Here is a 25,801-nt window from a genome sequence, read left to right as displayed (position 1 = left end):
GCTCTTTTTAGAGTTTTAGTTATTAGATGTATAGACACAGTATCCAATTCCTAACTCATCCATCTATTGAAAAGAGTAGATAGCATGTCAATAAACAAAATAAAAAAGGGGGTGTTTCCAGAAGTTTTAAAATAAACTGCTTTCGGTTATATGCGGGCTAAATATATCCTTTACTATACAGGGTGCATCTCAAAAGTGGCTCATCCCCTATAACTTTTTTATTTTTTCAGATAAAAAAAACGAGATTTGGTATGATAGTATATGGCATAAATTAGAATTGATTGACGTATTTAATTGTTTTTGGTCACTTCCTGTTTCACTGTAAATCACTACTACTAATATATAACTTTTGATTTTTAAGTGGCACCCTAGGTATAGGCCCATATTGACATCAAAATCAAATTCTAAAACTAAGCATTTTAGGACATTTATGTGAACTTTTTTACATATTTTTATCTGTAGAATATTTTGTCGAGTTTTCCGGAATACAGTTCGGATCAGCCTTTATATTAACCTGGAAAGAATTCATACTCTACAGCTAACTATGTTTGAGGTTTCTTTCTAATTCTCACAATGGTTTCACTGAAATTCACTGACACAATGTCTTCTCAGATTTAAACGCTTTGGCTAAAACCAAAGGCAAAATAAAAAAACACTAAAACCATAGAGAAAGGCAAAACAAACTAATGAAAATGTATACCTATTTATGAAGGAAAAAGTTAAGAAAATTGAGAAGAAAAGTAAAATCGCAAAATGGCTATTAGTCATTCTTTAATGTTTGAAAATAAAAATGAACTAGAAAATAAATTAATTACGAGAAATATCTGCTGTTTTTTAATTTTATGTGAGTATCTATAAAATTACAAATTACTCTATTGCTGTGTTCGTCTCGCAAGAGCATACACAACGTACATTTTTTACGTAAAAAACCGCGAAAATGTATATTCTTTCTCTCAGTAGTGTAATACAGGTATAGACAAAGAGTAATTAATACTACTTTAAAAGAGTTTAAAAACATGTAGGTAACGCTCCCTACAAGTAGGAGTCATACCAAGTCATACTGACATCAAAATTAAAATTTTCACTCAAACACCAATTTCCATCCAAATATCGACTATAGATCAGAAATTATTTTGAAAAACCCGAAATAAAAATGAAACTTCGACACCCTGTAACTCCAAAACATAGCATTTTAGGACATACATTTCTATGAACTTTTTTCCATATTTTTATCTGCAGAACATGTTGCCAAAGTTTCACAATTAAAATTCCGACAACCCTGTATAATAATTGTTAGAACCTGTAACATCAAACTAATCGCCGGAGCAAGATTTTTATCTACCTACCCCACACTCAGAGTTAGTTAAAAGTTCAATATTATACAACTCGAAAAAAATGCACAATTACCTGCCATTTGAAATCAAATCCATAACATCATTTTCTTCATTTCGCAAAGCATTGAAATCTTATTTACTAGACAAGGCTTTTAACGCCGTAAATTACTTATATTTTGATAATCGAATTTGATCTTGTAAACACTGGTCTAATATTTGCTATTACTATATTTACTATAAACTTACTAAATATTTTTGAATCCTATTTTTATTTTTTTATTCTTTCACATTGTAAACATTTACAAATGTTTATTTTAAACAATAAGACTGACAATGTAATTTGTATACTTGTTTTGTATTCTCTTTTGTTTGTTTATTTTACCTTTGTCTACAAATTGTAACTTTTTTTGACAATAAAGGCATTTATTTACAATCAATAAATTACATAGAGAGTAATATAATCCTTACAAATTCTGCATAATATAAATTCAATCGATAATCCAGGAATATTTGTTACATTATTATAATTACCTTTAATTTTTAATGTTAGAGAGATGAGAGTTAGATGTTGATTTTTAGAGGTTTAACATAGTACTCTGTCATCAAAGTAAACATGTTACATTAATAAACTAAACTACATTGGAGGCTTGTATGCAACAGATAAACCCAACAGCGCTTAATTAGGAAAATTAACTAGAAAATATAATTAGCTTGCTATATTACAGCATGTAACAAAATAATTTATTTTATGTAATAAAATCTGATTAGCAGTTCTTAGCCCTGTGTTGTGCTCTTGTTAATATAATAAAAAAATATTGGACAATTTTATTAATACAGGGTGGTACAAACTGTATTCCGGTAACTTCGGCAGCATATTCTGCAGATAAAAATAAAAGTTCGTATAAATGTATGCCCTAAAATGCTTAGTTTCGGAGATTATATATTAGAGATAATTTTTTTCATTCTTCAACTTTTATTTTCTAATAATTTTTAAAATTTCATGCCTCTTTCGCGTTGTCTGTCGGCATTTTAGCGACTAGAAAAATATCTGCCAACAATTTTCCACCTTTCTTAAAAATAAATAAAAGCTATTTTCGCCATTATAACTCGTGTACCGTATAATATGTTCAGTGTCAAAATTTCACCCTTTCAATTGGCCGCCCCGCTTTAAGCCTTGATTGCGCTGGCAGACATGACTATTTCATAATGGCTACACAAAAGGATACTTCACACAAAAAATAGCCATGTAACGATGATAAGGTTTTTTTTATGTAGCCAGCTCTTAAACTATATTGTCTTTATTTATTTTGCTTACACAACGTTTCAGTCAGAAGTATCACTGACCGTTGTCAAGTGTAAACTAAACTAAATCCTAACCACTGAGCGAGGCATTCACCCGTGAAATAGTTATGTGCAGTTAAGCATGAGATCCACTAAGAATACTTGCACTGGAGCGTTTTATGAGTGGTGGCCATATTGTTGAAATTTCCATACTTGGATTGCTAAAGATTTTATTATTGTGAGAAATGAATCTCTTTAAATTTGCGCTTTTTCCAATGGGGTTCTTTGTGGACAACCCGGGCTTCCGACCATTTATGTTGTGGTGCTTGGACCACACATGATCTGCAATAAGAAACCACTATAAAGGATAGCTCAAACTAGTGATGGGCAAAACTGTTATTTTTAGATAACCGTTGAAACTGTTATAGTTATTTATAAAAAACAGCTTAAAATAACAGCTTAAAAATAACAGGTTTCTTTATTTTAGTGCTAAATATCTGAAAGAGTATGAGGCGGTCACCGCCAGGCGTATTAACGCAGTTGCAAGTTGCAACAATGACGTGCTCGGTGGTAGTATTTCCAGGGTGTCAAAACATTTATAAATATCGATTGTTATCTAAAATACCTCTCTAAAAATGGTGGTTGTTTACAAATAAGCGCTGTTTACAAATTGCGATATAAAAAAGCCAAAATTCCGCCACTCGTCTATACCTATGCATTCCCATCTACCTACGATCCGCGTAGATCCTGAATTGCGTAGCAGTGTACAGGGTGCATCTCACTCGACGGGCGAGAAGCTCTTAGTTATGATTTTACCATTTGCGGTAAAAAAATAGCAATATAAGAAAATGTGTAGTATATTCTTCATAAGTAAACCAACTACACACTAGAGTTCGAATTAATTTTACACTTAAACTAGCGTGTACCCGCGATTTCGTTCACGTCGAATTAATAATTTCTAATGGTGATGATAAAGCAAAACAAGAATTTCCATTAACATACAAACTGGATAAAATTTTCTCACATTTGCCAAAAATAAGCTTTAAACGTCGAGCAGTTTAAGCAGAATCGTGGTTAATCAATTACTCAACTTTTTGGAACACCCTGTATGATTTTTTAAAAAATTTCAAAATATGTAAAAAAACAAAATAAATTATGCGTGTCCAGGCGTTTTCCCGAAAGACTAACCATTTTTTAAATAACAAATATTGTAATATTTGAGGGGCGTTTTCACCCTGTTGGAATTTGAGATTCGAGACACCCCTCCTTATCGAACCTCAACCCCACAGTCAATCCGTTTGCCAAAAATCAGCTTTAAACGTCAAGCAGTTTAAGTAGAATAGTGATTACTCAATGGATATATTTCATGAAACGCCCTGTATATATTTTTAAAAAATCTTAAAATATGTAAAACAACATAATAAAATATACGTGTTTTAAGAGTTTTTCCGAAAAACTCACCGGTTTTTAAATAAAAAATATTCTAATATTTGAGGGTAGCTTCACCCCCTTAAAATTCGAGTTTCGAAAAATCCCTTCTTATCGAACCTCTACACCCTAAAGTCAATCCGTTTTCCAAAAATCAGCTTTTTACGTCAAGGGCTTTAAGCAGGATCGTGATTAATCAATGACCAGATTTTTCAACACACCCTGTATACATTTTTAAAAAATCTTAAAATATTATTCTGAAAATTTTTCAGAATAAATAAATACCTAAATATTGAAACTTAATAAGTAAGTACTGAAACATACAGCGCCATAATATCTCGACCTCCGCCTGTTATGCTCGTATCAGGTTGAAAAACAATATATCTAAAACAACTGATGCGTTATTCTCCAACCTGTTTCGAACCTCCATCGACAATCGACCGATGCAGCAGCATTCCTTTTCCACTCCGATTATCTCGACCGGCGCCCTGTTATGCTTGAAACAGGTTGAAAAACAACGTATCTAAAATGACTGCTTCTCCAACCCGTTGCGAGCCTCCATCGACAATCGACCGATGCAGCAGCGTTCCTTTCCCACTCCTGTTATCTCGACCGCCAGGCGTTATGCCCGCAACTGTTTCAAAAAACCTGCTTCTTTTATATCCTATTATTTTTAAGCTGTTGTAAGCCCAATACGACCATCCACGGCGTCGACCGAAGCAGCTACGTTCGCCGTAGCGCATTCCCCTCTCCGTTGTCCGTTGTCTTGCCGCCTGTATCGATGGTTGACGAAATAACATGTGTTCCATCCATACTAGTTGTTTTCTGGAATTGCTTCGAGCAGCATAGAATTTCGTGGCGGTGCAGAGCGCCGATTTCGTTTTTCGTTTCACGAGCGGCCGATCTCTACATGTCGTTATTTTATATCTGTTATTTTTTAGAAGTAGTAACGGTTGCGTTATGTTATTTATAAATAATTGTTATAAAATAACAGATAGTTAAATAACAACCCATCACTAGCTCAAACAAATGTATTTGATATTTCCTTGTATTAAAAAAATGTAACACATTCTGTGTTTTAAATAGTAGTTTTTCTATAGTTTACCAAATGGTTTCTATATCTACAGCGTTTTTTTTTGGAAATACAAAATGTTCGAAATATATTTTTTCTTTTGTTTCTTCTGTGGTCAATGTTTCTTTTGAGGTCAATAAGAAAAAAATAAATTAAAATTATTCAAAAATATTTAATTAGGGTTTTAATGAAGCTTACCTTGTACTATTTTTTCTTCGTATAAAAACAGCATTGGCAAGGAAAAAAGGGCACTGATTGCCCAGGCCAAAATAATTAAAATTCTAGCCCTTCTCCCTAAAACAAAGAAAAAAAGAGTTGTTGTGGAACAAAAACGTGTTAAACATCAATTAAAATCAAAGGATGGCAATTAAAATTTGTCTGTTGGTATTAATCTTTTTTTTAAGTTCGTTGTATACAATATAAAAATATATTTTTTTCAGATTGAGTTTTTTTTCAAGCGAATTGAATTTGAAATTTTTTTGAGCAATTTGAATGAGATTTTCTTTGAAATTATGTTTTGTAGATTAGATGATAATTAAATTCAAGTAGCACAAGTTAAAAATATATTATATTATACTTAAGTATTAATGTTTTCTTTTAATATTTTCAATGTAAATTAATAATAATACTCAATATTAAGTAACCTAGATTTAAATTTTACGATTATTGAAATAATGTACTTACAACTTCCTGAAAATTTCATTGGATGACGAATGGCATCGTATCTGTCAATACTCAGGGATACAAGTACATAAGTAGAAGCATAAGTGACCAATGCCTAGAAATTAAAATATAGTTAAAATACATGATATTTAATAATTTAAGATTTATTTCTGTTTACTCTTGATTTTATGAAGTTTATATGATATAAATATTTATTATCAATAATAAAATACCGTATGAGCGAAAAAAAAACGGCGTCTAGTTGATTCAGAAATGACGATCAATGATATTCCTCATATAATTTTACACATAAAATGACAGCGACCTTCATTTCATTGTAATCGCTGATGCCGGATTCGCCACACTGCAATATTTTTACAATTTCTTTATCATCGTAAATAAATTATGAAAAAGAATTTTTTAATATTGAGAAGTTAATTCAATTGATTTCATATTCGAAGAAAACTTTTAGTGTTTTATTTTGAATTAACAAAATTTTATAAAATAAGTTACTTTTAACGATTTTAGCAAAGTAAGTAAACCGACGAGTAGCGACAGTCCGGGTTTCAATTTTCTTTGCGGCTGCGCGAAATAGATAGTCTATCTGTCATATGAAGAAGCGAAGTTGACACTGTTGCCATTTATCAAATATCTCTATATACTCTATTTCAAGTATGCCTCAGGCAAAGAATCATTTTTAATTATCTATTAGCTGTAAGATATTTTATACATTTAAATTTAGAAATAGGGATAAACAAAACAAAAAGATATGTATAAAACTTTATAATTAATTCCACTTCAAATTATGAGCAGGTTATACCATGTTTATAGGACCACTTCATAATTTGCCCAAGTAACACAATAAATTATTATGAGCGTGAACTGTTTTATATATGATTTATTAAAGCAATCTCATACACTGAATTGTTATATAATAAACGCAAAGAACACAAATTTATCATAGAGACAAATGTGTTTTATTATTTTGTTATATAGATGTTTTGGCGACTAATTTATAAAACATTTTTATAAATATATTCGTTAATATGCTTAGGAACGTTTATATAACAAATCTTATACAACTATTTATGCTTGAGCTAGATATATTTTATAATTGATTTATAATATAATTTAAAACAACTATAAAATATTTACAAAACAGCTATAAAAATATGCATTTTAGTTTATTAAAACATTATCGACATGTTTTATAGCTGTTTTTACGACTGATTTATAAAACAATGTGATCTTCGCAATAATTTAGTCACTATAAATACACGATATTATAATTTTATTCTTGATAACTAAAAAACAAAAATGCAGATGCATGCTACAAAAATATTTTAACTGAGACAAATATGTTATTTTTAAAATATTTATAAATCTTTTATAAAACAGTTTTATAAATATTTTGTAACGTACTCAATATTATTTTGTAAGCGTTATCGGAGAGTTTTTAACGTACTTCTAAATAAATATATTGTTTTATAAACCAGCGCCTATTTCGTGTTTATAACTATCGTATTAGGGTTTATAAAGCACTTAAAAATAGTACATATTTATCATGAATTGTTATATAACACTCTATATAACTATTTTAAGCACATTTGTGCCACTTGGGTGACCAGTTATAAAATATAATAAAAAAAGGTATTAAAATATATAATAAAATATAATAATATATTATTTTAAAGAACGTAACTAACATAAATAAACATATCCTAAAAATTAAAAACAAATTAAAAAATAATCATACATAAAGTTTGAAGCTTTTTGGTTTTACCTTATTAAGTAATTGTTATCAGATAATAATTGAAGAGTGGAAATACCAAAGGGGGTAAGTGTCAAATTTTGCAATATTAACCCGTCAAAGGCGAAGTTTTTATTTTTAATTTTTTGCAATTGTTAAAATGTAATTTACGTTAATATAATCATAATTAAGACTGTTCTATGCAAAAAAAAAACAAAAAACTTACGCCATTTTGAAAAAAACTACTGTTACCATATGGTAACGCCAGTCCCTTAAATGTACATTTTATTCAAAATAGTAACTTATACAAAAATATTAAAGTTTTAAATGAAAACATACAATTTTAACAAAAATATTGATATTTTAACTAAAATGCTTGAAAATATTGAAAGAAAACATTTACTTGGTATGAAATATAGAAAAGCATGGGATACAAAGGCCCAAGTTGCATTTGTTGCACATAGTACGAATGCTTGAACAACAGCCTTCACCTGCGCATCTCTTTCTTTTCTTGTTTGGGGTTTCAACCACTAAATGGTTCATTCCATCATATCTAACCTCGTCTGAAATTCTATTGAGCGACAGACTGGTTTTTGAAGTTTTGGGTCGACCACCAGGCTTCGGAAGGGTTCCATAACTCTGTAAATAGCACGTTGTAATTTTCCTTCGAAATTCAAGTTGCGTCAGCGGTCCACCAGACTTTTTGTGAATCTACCAGGCGTTAGTTTGGTTGCGAATAGGTCACCACCATTTCTTGCTGCGAATACCTATTCTGTATCTTGACACGTTTTCGTCCATGAGATCTGTACCTCCCATGTGTGCGTTATATTCACCAATTAAAAATGGACGAGGTATCATAAGAATTCTTTTTTGGGCAGAACTATATCGTTTTACTTGTGATACAGGTAAAATACCGTGACAGGTTGAAGCGACACTAACAACGTTGTTGTCAACCCAACGAACTACCATAATGCCTGATTCTTTTTCAATAGTCCCCTCGTATGTCCCTCTTTCTTTTTTTGCCAGAGATTTTTTGTCTGACATCGGACAATTTTTGGGTATGCGGTTTTCTCGAACGGTATCGGTACCCTGATAGCCCCTTTCTTTTAGATGTTTTAAAAGATTTAAACCAGTAAAGAGGTTATCAAAGTACAGTTCATATGGTCTCTCCTTTTTCCCTTTTAACTGGTCCAACATTGAAACAAATGGTGCAGCAGCTTTTCCAAAATCCTTTTCGTATACTTCTTGTAAACTATTTTTTCCCTGATACGATTCGCAGTTTACTAAATATCCCGATGTTGTATTCAGTGCCCACATTTTGTACCCAAATCTAATGGGTTTACCACGAATGAATTGCTTACATGGATGTCCACCATAGTACTTTATCATACTTTCATCATAACTCATATGCTTTTCTGGCTGATAATGTTGCAAATATTTAGCTTTCAGTTTCTCTCTAAAGGGTCTAAGTTTCCACGCTTTGTCGTCCAAATTTGGTTTGGAGTTATCGGCGCAATGAAGAAAACGCATGATTTGAACAAAACGGCCCCGTCTCATGGCACCACTCATCATCGCATTGTTCACATCACCTTGTGACTCCCAATATGATTTTTTCCCTGGCATTACTACATAGCCACTTACAATTAGTATTGCTAAAAAACATTTCATTTCATTTTGGAAACCCTAGGATCGGGTGAGTTTTAAACAGAGCATAGCGAGACGTCTCCTCGATTAGATAAGTAATTATTTCGTCGTCCAAAAATAGCTCAAAAGTTGAACAGGTGAAAGATCCATATATTGTTTATAATTAGGTTCTGGAAAATCTCTTGTCTGCGCTTGAAGATCACCCCTAATCCAGCTGAAGTTTCTTTTAGACCTTGGAGTGTACAATGGAACCGAAGCTGAAGCACTGGTACTAGGAATATCCAGCTGTTTGGGCTCTGCAGTACTATTCGGGGTAGGATCTGGTTCTTCAGGCTCTGCATCAACGTTTCCTTTACTAAAAAATTTTACTTCGGCTCGGGCTCGCAGTTGTCTACCCGAAAGATTGTCTATTGTACCTCCAGAATCCTCATCTGCGGAGTCTTCATCCGTTAGAACATTGGCATCAGGTGGTTCTACGTAAATAGCGTCAATATCTTCCGAGTAGGCCATATCTAACGCCTCTTGCAAAGAAAAACCGCGCCTAAAAAAAACACTCCTTAAAAAACTGATAGTGCATTAGACTGGCGTTACCATACGGTAACACCAGTAAAAAACACCTCCTAGCCAAAAAATTCCAAGGCATGTAGTAAAACACAATATAACATACAAAAATATACATATTTATAAAATAAAATAGCATAGCAAACACTTACCACATGTCTAAAAACAAGGAATAAATACTTACTCAAAATTTATGTCCACCATTTTTCAAACCGTTGCGATATCGTCACAGTAAATTGTCGCCTTACACGTTCACTAACAAAAACCAAAACGATACTAAAATAATCATTACATGTCATTTCTTAAGCGCATACTTTGCGACATCTCGTCAAAAATTACGAAACTTCTAATGCAGTGGTTAAAGATGGACCCTATGTTTAACGTTACCATATGGTAACGCCAGTCCTTGACGGGTTAAGTTATTACATTAGAAACGTAATAAATAATATATTGCATGTCCTAACAAAAGTTTCGAGTGCGAAGCAAAAGCGTCTATTGTTTATGTATATTACGAGTATATATATTTTAAAAGGTATTTTTTAAAAATTTCTTAGTTTCATTTCTACTGTGTTTTTCTCATTTATCTCGAAAAAATAATTTTGGCACTTACCCCTTTGGTATTTCCACTCTTCAATTGTTAATTGTCATTTTAACAGAACGTCAACGGTTTTTATAGACGAATCTGTTAAAAAAAAAGAAAACTAAAGTGTTCTCGAATAGTTGCATTTAGATATTTTAAATAGTTTTTCTTTGTTCTTGGTGTTTTTTTGCTTCCGACGACGCGACGTGACGGGAAGAGATATACTTACCGAAACGTTAAACATTTTTTTGTTCGTTAGGCAAATTTGTTTATTAATAAACCACTGCTGACAATTAGTCTCCGTTGGATTAGAGCAGCAATTTTTACAAAAAATAACTATTTTATTTTGTAGATTTTCTTACAGTGGCGAAATACCCATAGGATTTTTTTGGAGAGATTATTCCGCCACAGTAGTATAGAATTTTTTAAAAAGGTATAGTATGAAAAATTTGACTACGTTTGAATCCAACCGGCTTTGATGGTGATGAAAAATCAATATTAAAACTTAACTTCAGGTGGCTAATTTGGATTCACTATTGGAAAATTAAAATGATTCAAACATAGAAAATAAATACTAAAACCTTGATGTAACACATACGAGTAATTAATTCAATATAAATACCTATACCGGGTGTTGCATCGTCGGACGGGACATAGGAAATCCCATGTAAATTTTAATGGGGTCAATTATTGACTTCCCTAATTATTTTAGAGAATAATTCTATTTAGGTTTATTGAAGAGCATTAAACCCCACATTCAAAAGAATAACTTTAGATATTTTTGATTAGCTCGTTTACGAGTTATCGCCGATTTCTTTCTAAATATTTCTCCTTTCTTATGGCCCTTTATTTACTTATGAGTACCAGTCAAGGTAAAAGATAACTGTCAAATGAAGTTGTCATTTCAGAAATTTACCTATTTAGTGCTTTATTATTATTGGAAACTCATTCCTACATTGGAAATCTTAAAAATGTATTTATAAATACAAATTAATATGAATTAAAGTAAAATAAAGTAATCAATTACAAGGTTAATTATAGTATTATTACAATATTCAATAACTTATTAATTTAGGTACTATTAAATTGTTAGAACTTTAGGATTTAAGAAGATGTTCAAATATTCCTCCATCGACTGCTAGACAATAACCCAGGCGATCATAAAATTCTCTTTATACATTCGCTAGTTGGTAAACTGAAATTCTATTGCATTTGGCAGAAATACCATTTTTTAACTCGTCTAAATTTGGGTATTTTTTATCCTGGTATATCCTGTTTTTAAATGGCCCCAGAGAAAGAAATCATTTGGCGAAATATCAGGAGACCTTGCTGGCCAATTTACTGTATGATTTAGGCCAATAACGTTTCCAGGTTCCAAATAATATTTTGCATTTAATTTTCGCGTAAGAAATAATGGCCCGATAATATTGTGTCCGAATATCCCTATCCAAACATTTACTTTCTGTGGATATTGCGTCCTTGTTTCGACAAACCTGTGTTGGTTTTCTTTGTTCCAATATCGATAATTTTGAACATTGGGTTCATTATTTAAGGTAAACGTGCATTCCTCAGTGAAACATATGTTTTTTAAAAATTCCCAATCCGTCTTTACTCTTTCATCTCGTAGCTCTTTGTGCTTTTCATATTTGAAGAAATAGTATTTATGTCGTTTCAAAATTCAAAACGCTGTAGTGTGATCTATTCCTATTTCATCCTCAAGTTTTCTTGTGCTGATCTTTCCATCGTTCTCTTCCACGCACAATAAAACTTCCAAGTCGGTATTATTTCTTGCATCTTCTCTTTGTTCCTGCCTTGCTTCACATCTGCAGTTATTTATTAGGGTACCTTTGGTCTCAAATCTCTGGATATTCCTTGCGATTGTAGATTTTCCAGGTATCGGTCTACTCGGATACAGAGCAGCAAACATGTCCGACATCTTTTGATAACTATTTCCTTGATAATACCATTTAATCATCAATACATTTTCTTCGGTAGTGTAATTCATGGCTAATATTTTCGATGTAGGTATGAGATTTTAATAATAATAATAAAGCACTAAATAGATAAATTTCTGAAATGACAACTTCATTTGACAGTTATCTTTTACCTTGACTGGTGCTCATAAGTAAATACAGGGCCATAAGAAAGGAGACGGACTAATCAAAAATATCTAAAGTTATTGTTTTGAATGTGGGTTTTAGTGCTCTTCAATAAACCTAAATAGAATTATTGCCTAAAATAATTAGGGAAGCCAATTATTGACCCCATTAAAATTTACATGGGATTTCCTATGTCCCGCTCGACGATGCAACACCCGGTATAACAACGTAATAAAATTTTAATATTTTACTTATTGAACAATTTGATCTGAAATTTTACTAGTCAATTAAAACCTTCAAATTTCAAATAATGTTAAGAATTTTGTAATAAATAATATCAAAAATACTTTTATACTAAAAATAGTTGTATTAATATTTTATTAAATTATGATTTTGGAATATAACGGAAATTTAACCACTATTAAATATTAAATTTAATTAACGTGCAAACAACGCCTATGAATGATTTTATGAGCTCTAAATTTTCGTAATTTGAACAAGCTTAATATGAAGGTTTCTCAGTGAAGATAGTGCAGTACAAACAAAAATTTCATTTTATAAGACAACTAAGGTTGATACTTTAATACTATAATTCAGACAATTTAGAAAATGTAGGTTCAGAGAACTTTTGTTCTACATTCTGCGTTGATTGGATAGGAAATGAATGATATTGATTCAAATTGGATAGAAAATAAATAAAAATATAATATGTAACGAATTAAGTTACTAAAACTGTAAATAAATTTTGTTTAAAATATTGAAAAAGACTGAATTCAAAATGTCTACACCGATAATATAATTAGGAAACCAATTACAAAGTGTTAAGAAGAAAACCATTTCAAAACCTTCTTTTTGAAATCTCGTTATATCGGGAAACAGAGTACAATATTTAGGTCTTCTCTTCTTTATGTACCGTGTCCATATCGGAGGTTGGCTATCATCATTGCTATTTTGACCTTGGAAGCTGCGGCCCTAAATAGGTCAGATGACATGACATTAAACCATTTTCGCAGGTTTCTTAGCCTTCCAACAGATCTTTTTCCGAGATATTGCAATTTTCTTTTTTTCACTTCCTTGAGGATCTCTACGCACTTCCTCATTCTTCTCAGAACCTCCACGTTGGTTACATGTTCTGTCCATGGTATTCTCCACATCCTACGGTATGTTCACATCTCGAAGGCCTCCAGTTTCCGCTCGCAAAACTCGTTGAGGGTCCAAGCTTCCATACCATACAAAAGGACTGGGAATACATAACATTTGAGCATACGAGTTCTCAGATCTAGGCTCAAATCGCGGCTACAGAGCAGCTTCTTAATCTTCACAATGCGAACCTTTATTTCTGAACAATAATCCGCGGTGCAGTCGACACTTGTACCCAGGTACTCATACCTCTCTACTCTTTCGAGCTCCTCGCCTTCCGCGTACAGATGTTCATTAGGCACTCCAGTTTTAGTGACAATCATGTATTTGGTCTTCTTAACATTGAGTGTCAGACCATATTCCCGACTAGTTGTGATGACGTTATTTAACATATTCTGAAGGTCTTGCATGTTTTCAGCGAGAAGGACTGTATCGTCCGCGTAGCGCAAATTGTTCAGTGGTATGCCGTTAATTAGTATTCCACCAGCATCATTTTCGAGGGCTTTGTTAAAGATTTCCTCTGAGTAGACGTTGAAAAGGAGTGGCGAAAGAACACATCCCTGTCTAACTCTTCGTTTGATATCCACTGCTCTCGTCAGTTCAGATTGGACGCGAACAGACGCACTTTGATTAAGGTACAGTTTTACTATTATTTGTATATCTCTTGTATCGAGACTTTTTTGTTCTAACGCTTCTATTAGTTGTTTGTGTCTTACTTTATCGAATGCTTTATTATAGTCAATAAAGCAGGCATATACATTTTGATTTACATCAAGGTATCGCTGCATTAAGACATTGTAGGCAAAAAAAGCCTCCCTAGTACCGAAACCATTTCTAAAGCCAAACTGAGTATCTGCTATATCTTCTTCTAATTTTCTGTAAATCCTGCGGTGGATGATTTTGAGAAAGATCTTAAGTGTGTGACTCATAAGGCTGATCGTGCGGTGTTCCTCACATTTTTTGGCATTATGCTTCTTTGGAATTGTGACAAACGTCGACTGGAGCCATTCCTTTGGTATCATCCCTGTTTCGTAGATCTTATTAAATAGAGAAGTGATATTATATCGTCAGGGCCAGGCGCTTTCCCATCTTTGGCTGCTTTTATTGCCGCTTGCTCTTCTTCCTTTAAAATAGATGGCCCCATTTCATTGTTAATGTTGGTAGTGATTTCTTCTTTTTGGTCGTTGAAAGGGTTTCGATGTATTGTTCCCATATAATAATAAGTTCTCCTCTTCCGGGTGCGAGTCCACTAAGGGATAGAAGATAATGAAAAAACAAACAATCTAGCTAGAAAAGAAGCAAACACTTTACCAACTGGACTAGAACCGTTCTGCTTCACAAGTGGATACTCACTTAAAGCAGAACTCAAAAACTCGAAACACTCCATCTGTAACCTGGAATGAACCTATAAGAAGTTTTTTATTTTATTCAAAACAATGACAACATGTGTTGCTTTGGTGGGAAACTGTATAAGGCGCGATTCTTACTATAATGTACCGTCACCGTCACGTTGAGCCGTCGCGTCTCGTCGCACCGCCATGAAAGTATGAAGTAATTGGAAGGTGGACGTAGCAATGACGCGACGGTGACGTTACGGGTAGTGTGAATATGTTCATTTTTGGCAATTTAAGAATATTTACCGTGGTGGCTGGCGGCTCGAGTGACGGTGGCGGTATGTTATAGTGAGAATTGCGCCTAAATTTAATAAATTATGTTTGTGGAATAAAAGTTTAATATTTGCTAGTAAATTTGATAGGTGAACTATTTAATAAAATTAAAAATTCATAGTCGTTATTCATAATAGAGCTAAAGAATAGGGTCATTTTTTACTAATAAATTTTAATTTAACCTGTGTGTTAGTTTAAATGTTTAAATGTTTGTTAGTTTAATTATTTAAGAAGGAATTATGAAAATTAATGAAAATAAAAACGAATTATCACACCTCATGTAGAAATAGCTCAGGATATTTAGGATATATATTTTGAGCTTCACTGGCTAAGGGAGAATGATATAATTATGTTGTATTTTGTAAATTAGAAAAATATAGAATGGAAGTGCGACATAGCAATCTAATTTCATTAATAACTTGTTTTCATAAGATTGTTATTATTATTGTTTGTAGAGGACTCTCTAAATTGTAAATCTTTAAAATGCTTTTATTTTTTTAGCTTAAATGTTCGTAGCTAAAAGCTGTTAGTGGTTTACTAGATTATCTTAATGCAGTAAATAGAAAAGTTTTATGTTAGGACTAAACACGGGATTATATGAGTAACTTATAAAACAATTTAGAACATATTTATTTAGAACTATTATTTTTTTATTATAGGTAATACCACAAATTGCTATTTCGAATTAAAGTTTGTTCCTGTTCTAGTAAATTTGATTTAAACTATTGTTGTATTGTATTATATGGCTATTTTTTTTAATTTATAAACTAATAAAGTCTATATTCCTAATAGAACAAACAAATAGAGTTATTAATTGGAATAGTTTTAAATATTAAATTAAAAAAAATAATTGCGTATCATATATTATGGAATTGTGAAAATTACCGTGAAAAATTAAATCGTTTTAATCTTTATTACATATAACAATATATAAATCCAGATCTAATTACTAAATGATATTTATAACAGTTAACACCAATAACGATGTATTTACGTGTTTTGTAACAATCTGAATAATTGTTAAAGTTTAATCGCTTGATATTGTTAATAATATAAATAAATAAAATTTTTAAGTAAACTATTCATATATTCAGAATATGATTTAGATCTTAGATTTCATGGCAAACATTACGTTTTTGTAATAGTATTACTATAGCGTGATTTTGACAGATAACCGAACATATTTAGATTCTAGAATCTCCGGCTTGCAACATCTCGAATTTAACATCGTATAAAATATAACAAATTAAATGAAGTAATGCTACCTTTTATATATTTTCTATAGTTTTATCTAACATATATAATACTATTTTTAACATAACTTTCCTCGACATATAACCACTATAATCATTAAAATTTTACAATGTTAAATAGTTACTATCACCAGATTTCATCGTGAACAAATATATTTTAAGTAAAATACAACTGTGTTTTCTTTCTCTGTACATGTTTGGCGCCCAATATCTATATTTTTGGTTTATTATTGTTAATTAGTTTTTCTCCAGTGAAATACAGTACCCACGACTGCTCTACCGATGAAAAGTTTAAAAAACTCTGCAATGTAGTGGATATTTTCTTAAGTTTGGTTATTTTTTACATTCTACAAAGCTACAAACGCGTTATTTGAAATAAAATTACTAATTATCGAATGGCCTTGCAAAAAATCTTACGATATTTGCATATTAGAAATATTACTTTCAAAATATACTTTATTTGTTAGATTTTATTGAAGCCGTTACCTTTTAACCAGAGGTGGTCTGGTTATATCTGTTTATTTATAATTTAATATCAAACCCACTTCTCTTTTCGCAACTGAAAAGGATTCGAAACTGCATAAAGGCGAAAATGACACGGCGACAGCGATAAATTGAAAGAGGCCAATTTAACGCAGTTTATTTGTATGTCAAAATGTGCATTTGTAAAAGTTAAAGCCTTTGAAAAATAGGAAATTGAAACGTCTTGAAGTAAATATAAACAAGCTTTATCGCTTGTTTGCTTTGAACATACTTAACACGAATGAAGGGCCTATTATAAGTAAAGTGAAAGAAATAGGTAACAAGTTTTCTGTTAAGATCTAAAAATATCACATCTTGAAAAGAACACTGGGTTTTTCGCCACTAGAAGAAAGCAGGGGCGGCTCGTGACCCGTGCGACTGGGTAGGCGACAAAATTTTAGTTTTGTCTATTTTGTTCTCTAACGCAGTGGCGCCGCACAGTGGTTCCCAGATAGGTCATTACTTAGAAATATCAATTCCAAAATGTCTGCATGAAACTGTTGCTAATACTTTTCTTATATTCCCCTGTAAACGATACATAATAAATAACACAATCAAGTAAGCCTAGTGTAGCGCTTTTTTTATTACAAATATCACATTTTTGCTACTGGTATGAAGCTGACATAAACAGTTTTCAGATAACGCCAATTAATTACTTATTTTATTAAAATTGATAAAAGCTGTTGCCTTGATTTTTTATTAGTAAAATATATTTTCCTAAACGACAAGAGATGCTTAATGTTTCAGGAGGTATAGATTCTTTTATCTGATTAACTAAACACATGTTAAGATAAAAATACATCTTGCCTATACCAGTTGTATTCCTCGAGGCTTCTTGCAAATAATTATTTTAAAACTTATATTCCCGGTGTAGATATTCCGAATCAAGTCTTTCAAATATATATTTTGAACAAAAGTTTAAACTTAAAACTATTAATAGTCTTAATAGCTTAATGATCCAATGAATACAGAACAAAATGTAATATATTGCCAATGCAGACTAAAAATTCTTGGAACGTACATTTTTTAAATTGTCTGAATTTATAGAATTAAGGTATTAACCTTAGTTGTCTTCAGTTCATGTTTGAAGGACAAGTTTAAAGGTACCTGGAAACATCCCAGATCAGACCACTGGCATCAATTGGACCACGTAATCGTTTGAAGATCGCATCTAAAAGATGTCTCTGGCCCCACAAAAGCCAGAATAAACGCCGAATTTTAATTTCAAAAATGAAAATCCAGTTAAAACCCAAACATCCACACTGTAAAAAGCAAAACAACATGATCAGATTTAACGTACGGGGTCTAGAGAACAACGATACTGCCGACGCCCCCCGGGAAGCCGTCAAAGGATCACTTCCATCGATAACTTCAATCTCAATCTTGGAAGCTGAACAAGGCTGGACGCATTTAAGGGATGCGATTCATAAAACCAGCGAAGCAGTACTGGGAAAGTCCAACAAAAAGAAACAGCCAGACTGGGGTAACAAAAATCAACCGCATATACAGGCTTTGTTAGAACAAAAGCAGAGAGCACATCAAGGAGTCACTGCAAATCCACAAAATCCAAGGCTGGTAGACAATTTTAAAGCAGCCAACAACGTGCTTCGAAGAAACGCACGCCAACTAAAGGATAACTGGTTGTCACAAAAAGCTAATCAGATTGAAGAGTACGCCACGCATCACGACTATCGTATATTCTTCGAGGCTGTAAAAGAAGTATGAGCCGTATACTTCTTACAACCTAACCAAGAAGGTAAGCTGCCCAATCATGGCACAAAATGGCGAACTTCTAAAAGAGGAAGAGCAAATCAGAAACCGCTGGAAAGAACATTACAGCCATATCCTTAATCAAGAAAACAACCTCAATATGGAAGCACTAAACACAATACCTCAGTATAACAGCCTCGATGTATTAGATATCCCCATAACAAGACAGGAAATAAAAGCCTCTATAAAACAGCTTAAAAACAACAAATCAGCTGGCTGTGACGCGATTCTCCGGCGGAAATTAAGGCTCTCTTCGGTGTCATATGGGAAAGCGGAGAGGTACCTCACGATTTTTGCAACTCGAATATAGTGAATATATTTAAGAACAAAGGAAGTGCATCAGACTGGGGCAACTACCGGGGAATTTCACTACTGGTTATCGGAGGAACAATTCTTGCAAAAATTATGTCAAACCGCCTGCATCCACATATAGAAAAAATCCTGCCAGAATCGCAAAGGGGTTTTTTGGTACCAACCGCGGCAACGTCGATTTTATATTCTCCATCCGCCAACTACAGGAAAAAGTAAAAGAGCAGCAGTCTAAACTTTATGTTGCATTAATCGACCTAACAAAAGCCTTCGACTCTGTCAACAGAGATGCACTTTGGGTAATTATAAAAAAGTTCAGAGTACCGAACAAATTTCTGACAATGTGTGAAAGCCCGATCCACACACACTTTTTTGAGCCAACCTGTAGAAGTTAAAATATTTTCCTGAAATACATCCTAGTACATACTCCAGGTTTGTACTTAAATAAAATTCCCAAGTTTTTTATTCTAGGAGCTACAGATGTCCGACGCACTATTACCGGACCCTGTATAATATTATAATACTATGTTCAGTTATTTTGCAGATCTTCTGCAAAACTGAACATAGGCCACAAAGGTGTTGGAATTATATATGAAAATATTAGTTTTATACGTATATTATAATCGCTTTATCAATCTTCACTAAAAGGCTCCTCCTACTTCCATTGAGATGGAAGTATACTGATATGGTCTAAAAGTGGAACTCAAGAATCTGGAAGACTCCATCCGTAACTTGGAATGAGTATCCTCCAACGGTCTTTCAAGGCACTGGAAAGTATAAATTTCTCAGAACTTACTACCGAGAAAAATCAAAGATTTTTCTTGATTTAAGTAAGAACAACCTTCGGATTGTCACGGGGTTTTTAGACACTGTCTTGCTAAACAGCTCAGTATATCAAAGCTAAGAAACAACGGCAAATGCAGATTATGTGGGTGAAATGCGGAAACACTAGAACATCTCACCACCGAGTGCACCAAGACGACAACCATTCGTACCATAAACTTTGGTACGACTGATATTGGAGATGAAGAACTAACATCTGTAAGAACGTCATAGATACTGGCTTTTGTCGAGAGACTGTATGATGAGTTATAACTCAAGAAAGGGGGACATACTATATCTATAAGGTCGCTGTGATTACCCCCCCCCCCCCGCTATACAACTACTGATATAGTTGATTTTTCCTTTTTCAGTCCCTTTTAGAACTTGTTCAATTTCCAGAAACAGACAAAAGCTAAAATCTCTAAACAATATCCATTACCAAATCTCGACAATACATGTTTTACGCCATTGAATTCTTAATTCAATTTACTCTTGCATACGATGCACAAAGCAAATAAAACGCTCTCCTTTTAAAATGTCACAGCTGGGAGCTGTTTGGGGGGTCTGACCTCTTCCATTGACAATTTGATTACTTCGCAACAGCAAATATGTTTGACTGTATTTGAATTTCTTGTGTCGGGAATAAAATTAAATGGGACTCTTTTCGATACTGGACACTTCAACTTGATTATAAACAATGCGATTGGCTTAATTCCATTGAGATTAGAATTCTTTTCCAAATTTTTACAAGTTATATCGCTTTTGAATAACTGAAAAAATTAAAAAAAATCCATCCATCCATACATATATAAAAGGTCAAAGGGTTTTTTTGTTACATCCATCCCGCCGAAACCGCTTCTCCAATCTTGATGATTCTTTTTTTAAATGAAAGGTATATATGTCTAGATTTGTTATGAAGTATTTTTATATTGTTTAATGGCTATTTCTTTGTGTAAAACGACTAAATACTAGAACATACCTGAAAAACACCTACACACAATACCTCCAGAAATAAATGATTTGTCATTCTCAATGGTGTGATATGTCAGTGAGATTATACAGGATGGACTATACTATTATACAGGTAATTCAGAGCACTTTCTAAAAATATAGAGACTTCTACAGGGTGTCCCCAAAAAAAGTTACATATCAAAGTTGTGTTTTTTATAATGGAACACCCTATATATTAATGGATTTTTGGATTCCAAGATAAAAATAAAGGTGAGTTTTATAAGAGAAGTATATGACTGAAATGTAAGGTTTTTGACATATTTAACATTTTCTAGAAATAAAGAACAATTTTTAAATTACGATAAAAGCTACCTAAATTGGAATTTACCCCGTATAGTCTAATATGTCGTTAAAGTAACTCTTGTACTTTAAATCAAATTAAAACTTGATCCAAAATGTTATACAGTGTGTGACAAAATTAATATTGAACATTGGTCGCCTTTAAAAGGGTGTTACTTTTTTATTTTAAATGGAACACCCAGTATATTATTCCGATATTCAATGGAAAATTCATGCCTCTTCAAAATACTATTAAGGTTGCCTACCTCTCAAACAAAAATTTTCCTAGATATTTTCATTTACTTGATTTGATGTGAGTAGATTTTTATTTATTGATAAAATCTAAGTGACTGGTGATTATGTCTGACGTTACTTCAACATAGCTGTGAAATTAGTCCAACTTTAACAACTAGTTATCATTTTGTGTCAGTTAGAACAAAAAAAAATTCTCAGACATTTGCTGAAAATGCAAACTTATCCTACATCAGAGATAATTGATATGATTCTATTAGTTGGTGAATGCAGTGTGCATTCACCAATTAAAAGAATACTTAAATGCTCCTGATTTTATCTAGTCTGTGTGTTTTTATGGGGATATGTTAAAGACAGTGTTTATAAAACTCGACAACTATTGTCGACAATATGAGAGAAATTATTGTAGCTGCTTTTCGAGGTAGAACTCCACACATGCCCTTTAAAATCAAAAGATCCTTTTGAAAAGACAATTATTTTATGCAGTTAACAGGAAAGGAAGCATTTTGAGCATTTGATTTCATCTAGCTAATTTTTGTCGCATAATTATAGGTTTATATCTAGTTTTAATTCTGTAATAATTAAAGTATGTTTTAAACGGATATCTTTTTATTACCTTTGAGTAGTTTACTCTACAATCTTTAATTTTTGTTAAATTAACAAAAGGTATATCACGCAGCCACCTAGATATTTTCAAATTTATTTAAAGATTTACAATTACATTACAATCTTTATTTAAAGATTTACTGACGCAAAATCATGAAAATTAAAATATCTGGGAAAATCTATGTCTGAGGGGTAGGCAACCTTAATAATATTTTGAAGATATATAAATTCCCCATTGGACACCGGAAAAATATACTGGGTGTTCCATTTAAAATAAAGGAGTAACTTGCTTTTAAAAGTGACTAATGTTCCATATTAGTTTTGTCACACCCGGTATAACTTCTCGGGTCAAATTTTAATTTGGTTTAACATACAATGGTTATTGTAATTAAATATCAGGCTATACAAAGCCAACTAAAATTTAGGTAGCTATTATCGACATTTAAAATTTACTCTTCATTTTCACAAAATGTGAAATATATCAGAAACCTTAGATTTAAGGTATATGCTTCTTTAATAAAACTCACATTTATTTTTTCCCTAGAATCCGAAAATCAAATAATATATAGGGTGTTCCATTAGAAAAAACACAACTTTGATGTGTAACTCTTTTTTGGGACACCCTGTATAATTCTATATATTTTTGTAAAATGCTTTCAATTAACCTACAAATGCTGTCATAATTTCATTTCGATATAAACTACCGTTCTCCTTGGAACTTCCGCGGCGTATGAGAGGCGCCACCCTGTATATCAAGATTTTAGATATTTTAGGGGTCAGTTATACCGTCAGCTTTAGATACATAAATATTAGCACAAAGGTTCGTTTAAATGACATTAGTGATTATTGAATTTTATATGAACCTTTTTTTTTCGTGATCTCTGGATTATTCACATAAAAATTTGTACACAGGATGATTTAAAAGACATGAGTTAATTATTTGGCCATAGTGAATTTATAAAATTCATACCCTTGGGGAGTAGAATAGGGAATGAAAGTTTGCTCTACGAAAATGTATTACTATAACATCTAGAAGTATAAAATTTTATACAAGGGTTTATTTAATGACCTCAATAATATGAATGAAATATTTCTTTTTCAAACCATCCTTCTAGGAATAAAAAATATAAAGAGAGTATTAATGCTCATGAAAAATAAAAATAAATCAGGGAAGTATATCAAGAAAAGCGACAATTGAAAATTTCAAATATTCAATTGAAAACTTTATATGTCAAAGCTTTTTATTTTAGTAATACAGTTTATATGGGACCATATATATATATATATATATATATATATATATATATATATATATATATATATATATATATATATATATATATATATATATATATATATATATATATATATATATATATATATATATATATATATATATATATATATATATATATATATATATATATATATATAATTCTACCCATAGAGGATAAATAGTCATTTCACTATTTATTATTTTCTTTTTTTATTATTTTCTTTCTAGAGATTCCCTTTTTTCAGATTTTAAAAGATTTCGACTTTGGTTCGAGTTCTAAAACACCCTATACATAATTAAGAAATAAAAAAACCACCACGGAAGAGCGCCATTCACCCTCCAGAAAAATTTGAAAAAAAAGTGTTAAAAAGCAAGATTTTAAAATCATTTTGGGGCCAAAATTGAAAAACTTCTTTGAAATACTTCGATTTCGATAACTTCTAAATTAATTATTAAGATTATGTATTTCACACGGGTCTAATAATTAGACACATATATAAAAACTTTTAATTATTAAAAGTTTTATGTTTAGTATACAAAGTGTCATAAAATCATATACAGGGGATAAAGAAATAAAAAACGGTTTTTAAATTTTCGGATAATAATATTTAAATAGAGGAAAAATGCTCTCGAAATTGGCCTATTGACGGCTCTTTATAAATTTTAAGTAAAAAATGTATAATAAGACAAAAATAACAAAATCGGTTTTTCTGAAAAGATATACAGGGCGAGTCTTAAATAAGTGAAAACATTTTTAGCGGTAGTATACTTTGACCCCATAAACAGGATTATCACCCTAATAATACAATCTTTTCACGGAAATGCTTTTTTGAAAAATTTTTTGGAATTTTATTTAGTTTTTAGTTAAAAACCATAATTTCTTGATAATATGGCAACATAGGTAGTAGATAAAATTTATCAGACAGAAAAACCCAAAAAGAACCAGTGGTTCTCAAAATTTAAGCAAAAAATATTTTTTTGGAAACTTTTAAAGTATAACTCGGTTACTTTGGAATTGTTTGAAAAACGGTAAAAAGAAAATACATATGTTTTTTTAACAAGATCAACAAGCCCTGAAAATATTTGCACTTATTCAAGACTCGCTCTGTATAATACCCAGAAAATGGACAATTGGAAACTTTTATATGAAATATGAGTAGCTCTAAAACTGTTAAAATCATAGTTTAAATAGTGCATTTTTAAGGCTCACTAGCTGTATCCATTAAAAGGTAAACAATAATTTAAATCAATGCATAAACGATTCGAGATGCAACGCGAACGAAGTCGCGGAAAAAAGCTAGTTAAATTATTAATAGCTGTAAAAGCTTTCTATTTTTTTTTCTACTTTATACGGAGTCTCCCAGACATAAGTGCAAGGGCTTTAAGGAGTGGTAGATCTGGTTAAAAGAAACTTGTATCTTGTATCACCATATTAACTTATATTAAAATGTACGAAATTTAATAATGAGAATCTTACCTGGGCAAATTTAATAAATTTACAAGAAGCATCACCAGCATACCAGGTAACTGTCATACGCCAAATAATATCTGTTAATACACTAATCAGTCCAACTGAGAGATCTGAAAAACAATGAGAAATATTTATTTCATTATAGTATTTTTATGTCGTTCAGTGAAATATAACTATAATTAATACCAATTAAACTTTTAGTTACGTAATCAAGGGCGCCATTTTTAAATTCATTGTTGCTAACCATGGACATATTCGGCGCCGGGCTGACTAAGAGGAATTCAAATTTCCCGCTAGGGATTCAGGTGGTAGTTCTCCTGTAAGAAATATCAAGTTGCCACATCTATTTATTTATTTCCTGACATTGTCATTCGTTTTGACACTTTAGTTTTGTATTACGAGTTTTTGGTTTAAATTAATTTTGTTGTGATTTTGAGCTTAAAAATGTTTACTAGCAGACCATGCAGTCGAACACTGTTCTTTTTAGAATCTCTTTTAGTGCGAAGTGTACAAGATAGCTTAATAGCCGTAAAAAACTCATCGCAACTTTATTAGAATATTTTGAACGGGAAAGCGGTAGTAATGGCCCTTTATGTTCCTTAAGTGCTGTTAAGAAGGTAAGTTTTGTTGATGTAAATAATAACTGTTTATATATTTATAATGAATTTATTTTTGTTTCCTAAAATATTATGATTAAAAGAAAATATGTAAAAGTGGGCAACGCTGTGCCGGTCAAGTTTAATCACGTGACTAAAAGTTTATTTGATCTGAACTATAGGTCTGTCTATCAACGGTCATATGCTGTTTTTAGAAGAAACGTATTATTTATTATCTGATGGTGGGCGTTCTTTTATTTTTTTGAATACTGTTTGCAGTATTCGATTCGGGGTAATGCCATGTCGTCGAAATATTTAGTTTTCCCAAATATGAATTTAAAAAAAATAAAAACTCTGACAAAAACATAAAAAAATGGATTATTAAAATCTTTAATACAGTGGAATGATATATCTC

At 31.7% G+C, this 25,801-nt stretch overlaps 1 protein-coding gene across 1 annotated transcript in view; it reads right to left on the bottom strand.

Annotated features, from left to right (window-relative positions):
- The window catches only part of LOC115874248 (cardioacceleratory peptide receptor-like), a 387,533-nt gene that overhangs the window by 29,998 nt on the left and 331,734 nt on the right, over positions 1–25,801 (bottom strand). The window contains exons 3-5 of the mRNA XM_030889347.1: positions 24,797–24,900; positions 5,800–5,893; positions 5,314–5,409 (exon numbers count right to left, since the gene is read on the bottom strand). Coding sequence (XP_030745207.1) covers positions 5,314–5,409; positions 5,800–5,893; positions 24,797–24,900 — 294 coding nt within the window. The remainder of the gene's footprint in view (positions 1–5,313; positions 5,410–5,799; positions 5,894–24,796; positions 24,901–25,801) is intronic.

The sequence above is a fragment of the Sitophilus oryzae genome, unplaced genomic scaffold (assembly GCF_002938485.1).
Source record: "Sitophilus oryzae breed Bouriz unplaced genomic scaffold, Soryzae_2.0 scaffold_125_pilon_pilon, whole genome shotgun sequence".
NCBI classification, from domain to species: domain Eukaryota; kingdom Metazoa; phylum Arthropoda; class Insecta; order Coleoptera; family Curculionidae; genus Sitophilus; species Sitophilus oryzae.
Note: the sequence above shows the minus strand (reverse complement) of the source record. Positions and strands in the feature narration are given on the sequence as shown.